This window comes from Nicotiana sylvestris, chromosome 2 (assembly GCF_000393655.2).
Source record: "Nicotiana sylvestris chromosome 2, ASM39365v2, whole genome shotgun sequence".
Lineage (NCBI taxonomy): Eukaryota > Viridiplantae > Streptophyta > Magnoliopsida > Solanales > Solanaceae > Nicotiana > Nicotiana sylvestris.
In genome coordinates this window covers 756,421-771,191 of record NC_091058.1, presented here as the reverse complement: position 1 = coordinate 771,191, position 14,771 = coordinate 756,421, and the positions used below count along the sequence as shown (strand labels likewise).

Sequence of the window (14,771 nt, the reverse complement as noted above, 5' to 3'; positions counted from 1 at the left end):
AGGGTATTTATACCCTTCATTAATGAAATCATATAACTTTATCAAAAATAAAATTAATTACCAAACTTTTGGGCTAATGATACCTTCTGGATAAATGCTGTAGAACCTAAAAGCTGACAAACATCCACTAGAAGTTCTGTCAGGTTCATCCTGAATTGTTCAAGGCTGTCAGGCAGGTCAACCATTACTCCATCACCATAAAAGGTAGAATCATCCACCTGTTTAAATCGAGACCCATAACACAAAATAAATAAATAATACAATAAAAGACTAAGAAAAAGATAGAATTAGTTTGGGGTTACTTTTATGCACGAGAACAATTAACAGTATGTACACGGAAGGTTACTAAAAGCTAGGAAATTATTCCGAACCTAGTTTATCAAAATGATTTACAGCCTACATTAAAGATTAGTGTACCACAAGAATCAGGTGAGGACATTGGGAGGAGACTCGGATAATTTTCCGCTTGTGATGGGGTTACACCAAGGATTTGCGCTCAACACGTTCTTATTTGCCTTTGCGATGGACGCACTGAAGCACCATATTCAAGGGGATATGCCATAGTGTATGTTATTCGTTGATGATAAAGTACTGAATGATGAGACGCGAGGCAGTGTTAACGAGAAGTTGGAGGTTTGGAGACAGACCCTAACGGCTTCAAGTTGAGCAGGACTAAGACAGAATACTTGGAGCGCAAGTTCAGTGACGTGACGGGGAAGAGGACATGGACGTGAGGCTTGATTCACAAGGAAATAGGAAGATTGATGAGGATGTCACACACCGTATAGGGGACGGGGTGGATGAAATAGAGGTTAGCATCTGGTGTCTTGTGTGACAAGAATGTGCCACCAAGACTTAAAGGTAAGTTCTACAAAATGGTAATTAGACCGACTATGATGTATGGGACAGAATGCTGACCAGTCAAGAACTCCCATATCCAGAAAATGAAAGTAGCAAAAATGAGGATGATGAGATGGATGTACGGGCATACTAGGTTGGATAAGATCAAGAATAAAGATATCAGGGTGAAGGTGAGCGTGGCCCCCATGGAGGGAAGCGAGGTTTAGATAGTTCAGGCATGTGAAGAGGAAAAGCTTAGATGCCTCAGTAAGAAGGTGTAAGCGGTTGCCTTTTGCGGGTATGAGACGAGGTAGAGGGCGGCCTAAGAAGTATTGGGGAGAGGTGATCAGGCAGAAGATGGCGCGACTTCAGCTTATCGAAGACATGGCCCTTGATAGGAAGGTGTGGACGTCGAAAATAAGGGTAGAAGGTTAATAAGTAGTCGAGCATTTTTCTGTTTCGTACCGGGTTTTTTAGGGCTAGTATGTTGTTCTTAGATTACTAGTATTACATGTTGTTTTCTTACTATCTTCCACTTCGATCTCCTACTATCTTGCCGTTGTTACTGCTTGTTGTTATTGCTTTCTCCCATTTTGTTTTGGCTCTTAGATTGCTGGTATTATCTTTCTTGCCATTGTTATTGTTATTGCTTAATTTCTATTGTTCTTTTATCTTCTTGGGGTCTATCGAAAACCTCTCTACCTCCCAAGGGTAGGGGTAAGGTTTGTTTACACACTACCCTCCCCAGACCCTACTAGTGAGACTCCATTAGGTTTGTTGTTGTTGTTGCTACCAATGTAGTACAATATGTTTATATTTACTGAAATATCAACGCATGAGCACAAATTTTACGTGTCTACCAATCAAATTTTAGAGGCAGCCTCTAATGACCAAATGATTATAGACCATCAAACAAGCTTGTGAGAAAGTGAGAATTAAAAATTGAGAGAAGAGAAGAGAAAAACAACTAACAATCCTTTAGTGCAGGACAAAATAAGATAAGAGTCTTCAAGATTGGATGGTAAATTATGTCAGACATCCTATGAAATTATTGCAGGTAAGTTCAATGGTTTAGGGGACAAATGGAGGAGATGGAACAAATTATGCATTTCTACTATTATGTTCTTTATTCTGGTGAATGGGAGTTGTTAGCGGAAACGTAAAAGAAAGAACACAAGATTTAACGTGGTTCGGATCAAAATAATCCTACGTCCACCAGAGAACAATTGCCACTTTTAAAATTAACAAAGGAAGGGGAGATTTCCCAATTACACTTAAGAGAATTTCTCTCTTAACTCTCTACTCACTACAATGTATTGTATTATTTTGGGATGATTTCTACAAGTGAAGGAGTGCATCTATTTATAGAGGTAAAGACCTCCTCTTGATGTCATTGGTGACATCAAACTACCTCCTCTTGATGTCATGGGTGACATCAAAGGAGGAAGCTTCCTCCTAGCATCCACACCAACTCTTTCCACCAACTCTTCCAATTGGCATGCCATTGTTGACTAAACATAAACCAACATTTTCAGCATGCCATTGTTAACTAAACATAAACCAACATTTTCAATCTCCACCTTGGTTTGCGTTTCGAGCGTGTGAACAACTCTGGCCAAAACTTCTAAGCTTACTGGGCAACCCCGTTGTAAGAAACAAGAAGAATCAAACCATTGTTGAACATACCACCTCCACCTAGCAACTGTTCTCTTCGGAGTTGCATCAGTTGATGCACACCCCCGCCAAGTCCTTGCAGTGTGCAAACTTAGCGAGCGGGACTATCTTGGTCAACATGTCTGCAGCATTATCGTCTGTGATAACCTTCACGACCTTGATAGTTCCCTCATCAATAACATCTCGAATAAAATGAAATCTGACATCAATGTGTTTAGTGCGCTCATGAAATCTCTGATTTTTCATTAGATGAATAGCACTCTGACTATCACATCTAAGAGTTGATTCCAGCTGAACCAAACTCAATTCCGCTACTAAACTTTTCAACCAGATAGCTTCCTTTACCGCCTCCGCTGCTGCCATGTATTCTGCTTCTGTCGTAGACAAAGCGACAATCGACTGCAAAGTCGACTTCCAACTGACGGCACTGCCAACGAGGGTAAAGATGTATCCAGTTGTGGACCTTCTTCTGTCAAGATCTCCTGCATAGTCAGAATCCACATAACCGAGAATTGAAATACCTGTACCACTTTTTCGAAAGGTAAGACCAACACCAGAAGCTCCTTTGAGATATCTCAATATCCACTTGACAGCTTCCCAATGCCTCTTTCCTGGGTTGGACATGTATCTACTTACCACACTTACAGATTGAGCAATATCTGGACGTGTGCATACCATAGCATACATAATACTACCAACTGCACTGGCATAAGGAATCTTTGACATATGCTCCACCTCATCCTCGGACTGAGGCATTTGTGACTCTGAAAGTTTAAAATGAGGAGCTAATGGTGTACTTACAGGCTTGCACGTTTGCATATTGAATCTTTCGAGAACCCTTTCAATATACCTCTTCTGAGAAAGATGTACAACATCGTCTTCTCTTGAAATCTCCATACCAAGGATTTTCTTTGCAGCTCCTAAATCCTTCATGTCAAATTCCTTACTCAATAGTTTCTTCAAAGCATTTATCTCTGTAATGTTGTTAGCAGCAATAAGCATATCATCAACATACAACAGTAAATAAATCATTGAGTTACCAGACATCTTCTTGTGATACACACAACTATCAAATGCACTCCTTGAGAATTCATGTGTAGTCATGAATGCATCAAACCTCTTGTACCACTGTCTAGGGGATTGCTTCAAACCATACAAAGACTTCTTTAGTTGGCATACGTGATCTTCTTTTCCCTCAGCTAGGAAACCTTCAGGTTGATCCATATAGATTGTCTCTTCTAGATCACCGTGTAAGAAAGCAGTTTTGACATCAAGCTGTTGAAGCTCCAAGTCAAATTGTGCAACCAATGCTAGTAGCACGCGAATTGAGCTATGCTTCACGACCGGAGAGAAAATCTCATTGTAGTCAATTCCCTCCTTTTGGCTGAAACCTTTTGCAACCAATCTCGCCTTGAACCTAGCATCTTCCACTTCAGGAATTCCCTCTTTCTTTCGGTAGACCCACTTGCATCCAACTGTCCTCTTCCCCTTTTGTCTTTTCACTAAGACCCATGTCTGATTCTTGTGAAGAGACTCCATCTCTTCAGTCATGGCTAACCGCCATTGTGCGGCATCCTTGCAAGAAGTTGCTTCAATATACGAGGAGGGCTCCAGATCTTTAATCTCTTCTTGTGCAGCTACGAACGCATATGCAATCAAGTTTGCTTGATTTATAAGGCGTTCCGGTTCTCGTGTCTGCCTCTTCTCCCTCCCCTTCGCAATTGTGTATGGTTCATTGACAGCAAGTTCTTCAACGCCTACATCTTCTGACTCATCTTTAACCTGAGTCTCTTGATCCTTTTCCTTGGCAAGCTCCACCGGAAGCTCCACCTGCTCGTTGTTCTTGTTTCCTGAAAACTCCACGGAAACTTTACGGGGATCAAGTATAGAGGATTCATCGAAGGTGACATCTCTACTAACTATAAATTTGAGTAAAGACAAACACCAAAGTTTGTACCCTTTTACTCCATCCACATACCCTACGAATATGGCCTTCTTAGCCCTTGGTTCAAGCTTTCCTTCATTAACGTGATAATAAGCTGGACACCCAAATACTCGTAAGTATGAATAGTTAGAGGGTTCACCTGACCATACCTCATTCGGAGTCTTAAAGTCAATTGCCGATGCTGGAGATCGATTGACAATATGAGCAGCAGTGTGAACTGCTTCAGCCCAAAATACTTTGGACATTTTGGCTTGTAGGAGCATACAACGAGCCTTTTCAAGAAGAGTTCTGTTCATTCTCTCGGCAACTCCATTCTGCTGTGGGGTATGCCTGACAGTCCTATGTCTTGAGATCCCATGAACCTTGCAGAATTCATTAAACTCTTCATTGCAAAACTCCAAGCCATTGTCTGTGCGAAGATACTTGATTTTCCGCTCCATTTGATTTTCAACCAAAATCTTCCACTCTTTAAATGCTTCAAAAGCATCACTTTTTGCCTTCAAAAAATACACCCAAACCTTTCGTGAGAAATCATCAATAAAAATGAGAAGATACCTCTTTCCGCCCTTCGATGGAAGTTTAGAAGGACCCCATAAATCTGAATGGATGTAGTCTAGCACTCCTCTTGTCTTGTGTTTGCCAGTGCTGAAGCTGACCTTCTTCTGCTTCCCTAGAACGCAGTGCTCACAGAAGTCAAGCGTGCTGATCTTCTCACCTTCCAAAAGTTTACGATTGCTCAACATCTCCAGTCCACGTGCGCTCATATGACCCAGTCTCATGTGCCATAGTCTTGCCTTGTCATCATTAGATAACTGCACTGTAGATGCATTTGCAGAGCCAACAATGGTGCTTCCGGCCAATGTGTAAAGGCCGTTCTCCAGCTTGCCTTTCAGCATGACTAAAGAACCTTTAGTCACCTTCATAGTTCCTGCTTCGCTCATGTACCTGTAGCCTTGTTCATCCAGAGTACCCAAGGAGATCAAATTCTTCTTCAGATCAGGAACATGACGGACTTGTGTAATAGTCCTCACGATTCCATCATGGCAGCGAACCCGAACTGAGCCAATGCCAACTATTGCACAAGTTGCATTATTGCCCATTACTACGGTTCCTCCACTTTTCTCGTAGCTGCTAAACCAGTCTTTTCGGAACGTCATATGCAGAGTACAAGCAGAGTCTAACACCCATTTGTTTTCATAACTACTATTATTATTACACGATGTTGTTAGTACATAATCATTATCAAAATTATGTACCTGTTCAACTGTAGATGCACTCGCCTTTTCCTTGGACTTTGACATTGGGCAATCTCGTTCAAAGTGCCCCTTCTTGCCACAACCCCAACACTCTGTATTCTTCTTGTTCACACGAGACTTTGATCTGTGCTTTGATTTGGTCTTTCCCTGTTGGCTAGTCCGGCCTCTTACAAAGAGGCCACTTGCCTGGTCATCTCTATCTCCTTCAATGTGCCTCCGCACATCACTAGAGTTAAGTGCCTGCCGCACTTGCTCAAGCTTGATAGGCTCCTTGCTATACATCATTGAATTCTCAATATCACGATATCCTGAAGTCAATGAAAATAGCAAAGCACATGCAAGCGTCTCCTCCTCCCTTTTAATTCCTGCAATCTGTAAGTCCATGACAAGTTTATTAAACGCATCTAAATGATCTTGTAACGAAGTACCTGACCCCATCTTAAATGTGTGAAGACGCCGTTGTAACAACATTCTTGTTGTCACTGATCGGTCTTGGTATAGCCCTTCTAGCTTTTCCCACAACTGTTTGGCCGTCTCTTCGGTACCCGTACTCACTTCACAAAGCACGTTAGGTGCAAGGGATAGTTGGATTGCACTCAATGCATCCCCTTCAATCTTCTCCTTGTCGGGAGCTGATATATCCGTAGGATACTTTCCGTCAATAGCATGGATTGAACCTTCCCTCCGCAGTAACGCCATCATCTGGATCTTCCAGATATTGAAGTTGTTGCGTCCATTGAATCTATCAATTTCAAACTTCATGGAACTCATATTTGCTTGTTCTTTCTCCTTGGATCGTTAAAGAATCATGTCGCTCTGATACCAATTGTTAGCGGAAACGTAAAAGAAAGAACACAAGATTTAACGTGGTTCGGATCAAAATAATCCTACGTCCACCAGAGAACAATTGCCCTTTTAATATTAACAAAGGAAGGGGAGATTTCCCAATTACACTTAAGAGAATTTCTCTCTTAACTCTCTACTCACTACAATGTATTGTATTATTTTGGGATGATTTCTACAAGTGAAGGAGTGCATCTATTTATAGAGGTAAAGACCTCCTCTTGATGTCATGGGTGACATCAAAGGAGGAAGCTTCCTCCTAGCATCCACACCAACTCTTTCCACCAACTCTTCCAATTGGCATGCCATTGTTGACTAAACATAAACCAACATTTTCAGCATGCCATTGTTAACTAAACATAAACCAACATTTTCAATCTCCACCTTGGTTTGCGTTTCGAGCGTGTGAACAACTTTGGCCAAAACTTCTAAGCTTACTGGGCAACCCCGTTGTAAGAAACAAGAAGAATCAAACCATTGTTGAACAGGAGTCCATGTTGTTTCTTTAGGAGTTTGAGGGGGAGTGAGACAGGAAGATCTATTATCTCTCATGTTATTTATATTAGTGATGGAAGTGTAGAGCAATATGATGGATATGGCGGTCTCTTGAAGTCTTTTGAGGGGTTTCTTAGCTTCGTTTAGAGGGCATAGCAACATGATGGTCACTCACCTTTTATTTGTAAACGACATTCTTTGTAATGCAGAAGTTTTCCAAGATACCATATTTATGGCAAATTCTTATCCGGTTCCACCTTGTCTCGAGACTCAAGATTAACCCTAGTAAGTGTGAGATGAGTCTTGTATTGAAGAGATTGCACAGGTGATGGACTGCAAGGTGGGTACTTTACCTATTACCTACGTTAGATAGTTAATATAATGGTAAATAAGTATAGTCCCACATGAAATAAGATTAATGTATGTATTGTGTATTGTTATAAATAGGGGTCGATCAGTGTATGTATTACGTATTGTTATAAATAGGGGTCCTTGTATTATAGTTAAACACATCAATAATATATTTTTACCGTGATATTTCTCACATGGTATCAGAGCGACAGTGAGAAACATCTGGGGTAGAATAAAATCAATCACCGTGCGTCTTTCCGGTGACTCATCAGATCAGATCTGCGTAAACACACTTTCATTGAGGGTTGTGCAAAAACCAACACCACAATTAGGTTCAAAAAGCACTGGCCACCAAACCCTAGTCAATCTCTCCGGCAACAAGCCCCTCACGTGCTAGCAAAAGCTAGGGTTCCGCTGAGCGCGTGAGTTCACGCAGCGGCGAGTGCAACCTTTTCCGACAACATTTTGACAAAGCTCCTTTAGGACAGTTTGATCGTCCACTAATTTCGAGCCTACTCATACTTTTTTCTTTTTACTCCGATCACTTTGAGATTTTTCCGGCTACTACACTGATTTTCCGACGGCTACAATGATTTTTCTGACGAAGCTTCTTTTGGACAGATTACTCACGGGGTTATTCTGAGTCTATCCATTGAAGTCTCATCAAATTTTGACAACCTTTTTTTATTTTTTCGGCAAGACTTGTGCAAATTCCGGCGATTGATCAGTTTCCGATGAACCACATTGTCCTTTTCTTCAATGAATCTGTGAGTTATTATTGTTCTTGATTTGTTCTGCTATTTTGTCCAACAATGTCTTTGGGACTAGATGTTTTGGTTCTAAAAGCACGGGTTCTGAAAATTCAAGTTTAATGATTACTTCGGAATCCTTAATGAGAAGTTCAAACTACTTAGCCTGGGTTTCTTCTGTTGAGTTGTAGTACAAGGGTCAAGGTGTTCAAGATCACCTATCCAAGAAGGTTAGTGATGGAGATGAAAACGCCAAAGCACAGTGGGAAAAGATCGATGCTCAGTTATGCAGTATCCTACAACGATCTTGTAAGGCCTCGTAAAATTCTTCCTAGAAACCGGGATATCGTGGTGCCAAGTTAGGGGCGGTTCGGACTTTTTGGATTGAACTGTGCATTAAAAAGTTAAAAGAAGATGTTCGCAGAAGAATGCATTTCTGCGGCCCATTATGCGGCCGCATAATCACTCTGCAGACCGCATATCGGCCGCATAGTGAGGCAGAAAACTTGGCCAATTTTGAGGCCAGTTATGCGATTAATTATGCGATCGCATAATCGCTTTGCGGGCCGTATATTGATCGCATAATCGTCCTTGGGCTTTTGCGAGGGGAGGTTCTGCGGTGCATTGTGCGACCGCAGAACAAGTATGCGGACCGCATACTGGTCGCAGGCCTGGGCGGAAAACTCAGCCCTTAAGGGCTATTTTTGCGGTCACTTTGCGAGCCGCATAACCATTATGCGATCGCAGATCCGAGTCGGGGCTCCAGATTTCTAAATTTTAAACTCGACTCCATGTCGTTATAACTTATGCAATGGCTCATTTTAAGCCTATTTCCTGGTACTTCTAGAGTGAGAAAGAGGGTCTAAGAGGGAGGAAGTGTCCTTAATCAAAATTGCTCCACAAATTCTTGTTTAAACTTTAAAGAATCGATAAGTGAAGTTCCCCAAGTCTTCTCCTTAAAGGTAAGAATCTATGCCAGTTCATAATTTTGAAATTCTTCTAAAATGTGTAACTACCAAGATAGTTCATAGGCTTGGGGTTTATTTGTTTGCATGCATGGGTTGTGAAGGAACCTAGGATGAATGTGAGCTAAAAATGTTAAAGGATGGGGTATGGGTTGGTTGAATCTTTCACAAAAGGCCTTAAAAACATATCTTTCTAACTTTTGAATCATCTTGTGACATTTCTAAAATAGATTAAAGGTGCTAAGGGTCCCGGAATTTATGGTAGAACGTAAAGAAAAGCTCTATTGATGTATGTATGGCTAAAAAATCCTCCTCTTAGAAATTGAACCCCCATAGTGTCCATACAATTGATGTAAGTCTCAACCTTGACTGAGGTAGAAGATGAGATTCCATAGTGTTTGTGTTGTAAGAATTTATGTGCAAAAATGTATTTGAATGCTCCCATTATGCTATCTTGTCACTTGAGAATGTGTTAAAGATATGGAGTATGTGTTGAATTGCCAAAGTATGTGAAAGCCTCTATATGTCCATGATTCATAAATTCTTCTGTGTATGTACTTAATATCTTGAATTGGAAGGCTTGTTGACAAAATTGATAATAATGTGAAATAAGGGAAAGAACTCGAATTATGAAATGCGGCCAAGTGTGATATAACAATTGTGGCCACTAGTGCCGAAGAAACTGAAATATGTGAGGGAAATATGGAATGAGATGATTGATGGAAAATGGAAATGTCTTGAGTGAGACAGCCTAGTTGATCGGGCCGTGATCGGACGCCATGTCGCACACATGGTGGTATTGTGCTGGAAATTGAACCGGAATTGAAACGGGAATTGAGATTGTGGAAAAATATCTCCAAGGAGATGACCTAGCCGATCAGGTCGTGATCGAACTCTGTATAAGAGTGCGATGATATTGTGAATAATGAGGTAGCAATGCTAATAATGGCCTAAGTTAAATCTATAAAAATCTTACTTGAACACTTATGTGATCCCTTATTTGATGTTGTGGTGTTATCTACAGTTTTTAATTGATTTTGTGATTACTTCTTCTTGTACTATTGATCTTTCTAAGGAGACGGTGTTTAAGTTATGCATACTAGTACTATTCGACAATACTAATGTTCCTTTTGCCGGGGGCGCTACATTTTTGAATGGATGTAGGTGGTTTCGCAGTAGACAGTGCGGATCCCAGATAGCGGCGCATCCTCCTCTCAGCAGTCTTGGTGAGCCCCCTTTCTTCCGGGGGTCATGTAGTACATCTTTTATCATAAGTTACCACGTTTTGAGGTATAGCCAGGGCCTTGTTGCCGGCATTATCATGACTGTCTTTTGTATCTTTTTAGAGGCTCTGTAGATGTTTGTGTGGGTTGTGTATGGGTGTTGGATGGATCACTGGACTGTGTTGTATTTTAAACTCTTGTACCACTAAATTGTAAACTGAATGTAATTTTGGGAACTTAACTATGGCGTAATGAATATGATGTAAAATGAACTAGCGATGTTTATATGCACGATCTCTTCCCTGTTTAACTAATGGTAACGCGTTCGCTTTTTGAATCATGAACGAGTCGGGTAGGTAAGGTCTAATAAGTTTGCTCGACCGGGTTGACTCGGTTGAGCGCCAGTCACGCTCCCCGAGGATGGGGCGTGACAGATCTATTGATTCCAAGTTGATGCCTTTGTTTCGTCCATTCCAGACATGTCATTTAGTTTGGGAAAAGACTAGCACTTTATACACTAATGATATATCTTGTTTCTATGATGTGATATCACGGATGACAAACTTGAAGAAAAAGGAATTTGATATGTCTACTTACTTGGGACAAGTACAGGCAGTCATGGAGGAAATTGAGAATTTGATATGCTCTCTTGAGCCGAGGGTCTCCTGGAAACAGCCTCTCTGCCCTTCGGGGTAGGGGTAAGGTCTGCGTACATACTACCCTCTCCAGACCCCACTGGTGGGATTATACTAGGATGTTGTTGTTGTTGTCGGCTAGTATTGAAAAGCAACAAGAGCAACGACAGAAGATGTTTCTAGTTCTTACACTTGCTAGACCTCCTAATGACCTTGATTCAATGTGTGACCAGATTTTAGCTAGACCGACTATCCCTACAAGAATTATTCTATTACTTCGCCTTGCTGCATCACCCAGTGATCTCATCACACCCATCACACAGACAGATGACTCCTATGTTCTCACATCAGAAACAGTGAAAAATCGGGCATCTCAAACTATGGAGAATAGACGATGAGAAGGTCGTTTTGAAAGATCTCGACCCAAATGTTTTTATTGTAATAAACTTGGACACACTCATGAACTGTGTTATTCTTTGCATGGTCGACCACCAGAAATGCTCATGTTGCTTCGACCGAAACTACAAGTAGCTAGGGATTTTCTTTATCTGAAGGAAAATATAATGAGTTCCTTCAGTATTGAGCAAGTAAGTAGACATCTCCACAAGTAGCTTCGGTGCTCAGACCAATACTTCTGTCGCTGGTAATTCTTTTGCTTGTGCTTTCCAGTCTAGTACTCTTGGACCGTAGGTCATGGACTCAGGCGCTTCTGATCATATCTCTGGTAATAAATAACTTTTGTCAAATATTATGTATTCACCGTCTTTTCCCGCAATTACTTTAGCCAATGGGTTACAAACTAAAGCAAAAGGAGTTGGACAAACTAATCCCATATACGGGACAGACGATTGGTACCTTAAGCCACTCAATCCCTCCATGGAATCTCTCGTTACAGATCCTCCAGCCCTAATTCACAGATATTTAGGATATCCGAGTTTATCCAAGCTTCAGAAGATTGTGCCTAGATTGCCTAGTTTGTCTACATTAGATTGTGAGTCGTGTCAGCTTGGGGAACATACCCGAACCACCTTTCCGCGTAGTGTTAAGAGTCATGCAGAGTCTGTTTTCTCTTTAGTACATTCTGATATATGTGGTCCTAGTAGAGTCAGTTCAACCTTGGGATTTTATTTTGTTAATTTCATTGATGATTATTCAAGATGTATTTCGCTTTTTTTTAATGAAAGACTGTTCTAAGTTGTTTTCTATATTCCATAGTTATTGTGCTGAAATTAAAAAAACAATTTGGTGTTTCTATTCGCACTTTTCGCAGTGATAATGCCTTAGAATATTTATCCTCTCAGTTTCAGTAGTTTATGACTTCTCAAGGAATTATTCATCAGACATTTTGTCCTCATACCCCTCAACGTAATAGGGTTGCAGAGAGAAAGAATAGGTATCTCATTGAGACTGCTTGCACACTTCTCATTGAATCTCATGTTCCGTTGCGTTTTTTGGGCAATTTAGTTCTCACAACTTGTTATTTGATTAATCGGATGCCTTTATCTGCCATCCAAAATCAGATCATTGTATTGTTTCCCCAGTCATCTTTATACTCTCTTCCCCCTCGTATTTTTGGGAGCACATATTTCGTTCATAACTTAGCCCAAGGGAAAGATAAGATAGCTCCTCGTGCTCTCAAATGTGTCTTCCTTGGTTATTCTCGTGTTCAGAAAGGATATTGTTGTTTCTCACCTGATCTTCGTAGGTACCTTATGTCAGCTAATGTCACATTTTTTTAGTCTAGAGCTTACTTTACCTTTCCTGACCACATTGATATATCTAAGGTCTTACCTATACCGACTTTTGAGGAGTTTACTATAGCTCCTCCTACACTCTCAGCCATAGAAGTCTTACCCATACCAACCGTTAAGGAGTTTAGTGTTGCTCCTTCTAGATCCCTAACCACTTATGACTTATCATTGTCGGCCACGCCCAACTGATTCACGTCCTGCACCTAACCCTACTCCTACTACGGACTTGTCTCCTAGTTCACCGATTGCACCTTGGAAAGGTATACAAACCACAATTAATGCTAATCCCCATTATGTCGGTTTAACGTGTCATTGTGTGTCATCACCCATTATGCTTTTGTATCTTCTTTGTACTCTATTTCCATCCCTAAGTCTACAACTGAGGCAATGTCTCATCCAGGATGATGATAAGCTATGATTGACGAGACATCTGCTTTGCATACGAGTGGTACTTGGGAGCTTGTTCCTCTTCCTTCAAGTAAAACTACTGTTGGTTGTCATTGGGTTTATGTAGTCAAAGTTGGTCCAGATGGCCAGGTTGATCGTCTTAAGGCTCGTCTTGTTGCCAAAGGATATACTCAGATATTTCGGCTCGATTACAGTGATACTTTCTCTCACGTGGCTAAAATAACATCAGTTTGCCTTTTTCTATCCATGACTTCTATTCGCTATTGGCCTCTCTATCAGTTGGACATTAAGAATGTTTTTCTTCATGGTGATCTTAAGGATAAAGTTTATACGGAGCAACCACCTGGTTTTGTTGCTCATAGGGAGTTTAATGGCCTTGTATGTCGCTTGTGCCAGCTACTTTATGGTCTAAAGCAGTCTCCTCGAGCCTGATTTGGTAAGTTCAGCACAGTTATCATGGAGTTTGGCATGACTTGGTGTGAAGCTTATCAATTTGTGCTTTATCAGCACTCAGCTTCAAATTTCTGTATTTATTTGGTGGTTTATATTAACGATATTGTTATTATCGACAATGATCAAGATAGTATTACTAAGTTGAAGCAACATCTCTTTCAGCAGTTTCAGACTAACATCTGGGCAGATTAAAGTATTTTCTGGATATTGAGGTCGCTCAGTCTAGCTCAGGTTTTGAGATCTCACAACGGAAATATGCCTTATACATTTTTGAGGAGATAGAGATGTAAAGCTTAAGAGTAGAGTGAGAAATGACACGACTTGCAAACAACCGTGATACCTCAGCCAAGGGGCATATTTTCCCTCCAATTTCCAGATGATCACAATGAAAGTAGCACCTAAATGAAAGATGAAACCAGGGAAAAGGAATAATTTGGAAAATATCCCCATATGTGATACCTTAGGAAACCTTGTTGAGTGACAAGTCTATAAGCACAATATTCTTTCCATATGTGATACCTTGGGAAACCTTGTTGAGTGATAAGTCTATAAGCACAATATTCTTTCAATTATCACAGATACACTCCCCGTGAAGAATAGAAGTTGCCATATAACTTTATTGTAAAATCCAACAAATCCACATGCTAGTTAATGAAAAGAGAGGCCAATAGAGCAATTTGTGGGATGGAAATAAATATAAGCAGAATAAAGAAATAATATGCACTACATATGCATGCAAATAGAAGCTAACCTGAGAACGCAACAGAAGAGCATCCAACAACGCCGAGAAAACAGGAAAAAATAAGACCTTGACGCTCTTAGCATTTTCTCCACTATCTACATCCAGGCCCAGGATGAAGCTGGCAAGACTGCACCTGCAAAGCGAGAGTGTTCTTGGATAGGGGAACCGTTTGAACTACACATTTCATTTCAGCAATCTGCTCTGGACCCTGTCAATAGCTAAGTAACAGGCCCCAGTTTGTACAAAGTAACTTTATCAGGAAAAGGTAAAAGCACCAGAACTGCAAAGTCGAGTCTGCAATCTCCCAATCTTCACTTGGAAATGAAACACAACTGCCATCAGACAGGACATGTCAGATACTGAGATGTATTAAAACTGCATTTTTTTTAAATAAGTAAAAGATGTTTTATTAATGTTTTATTGATGTTTTATTAGATGGAC

The 14,771-nt window shown here is 40.7% G+C and overlaps 1 protein-coding gene across 4 annotated transcripts in view; it reads right to left on the bottom strand.

Moving 5' to 3' along the window:
• LOC104230262 (transportin MOS14) overlaps nucleotides 1–14,771 on the bottom strand; it is a 67,370-nt gene that overhangs the window by 27,860 nt on the left and 24,739 nt on the right. For 3 of the 4 annotated variants that reach the window (XM_070167587.1, XM_070167590.1, XM_070167589.1), the window contains 3 exons: nucleotides 14,606–14,662; nucleotides 14,340–14,463; nucleotides 84–218 (listed from right to left, as the gene is read on the bottom strand). In XM_070167587.1, the coding sequence (XP_070023688.1) occupies nucleotides 84–218; nucleotides 14,340–14,463; nucleotides 14,606–14,662 (316 nt within the window). The remainder of the gene's footprint in view (nucleotides 1–83; nucleotides 219–14,339; nucleotides 14,464–14,605; nucleotides 14,663–14,771) is intronic. The other variant, XM_070167588.1, reaches the window with a different exon arrangement.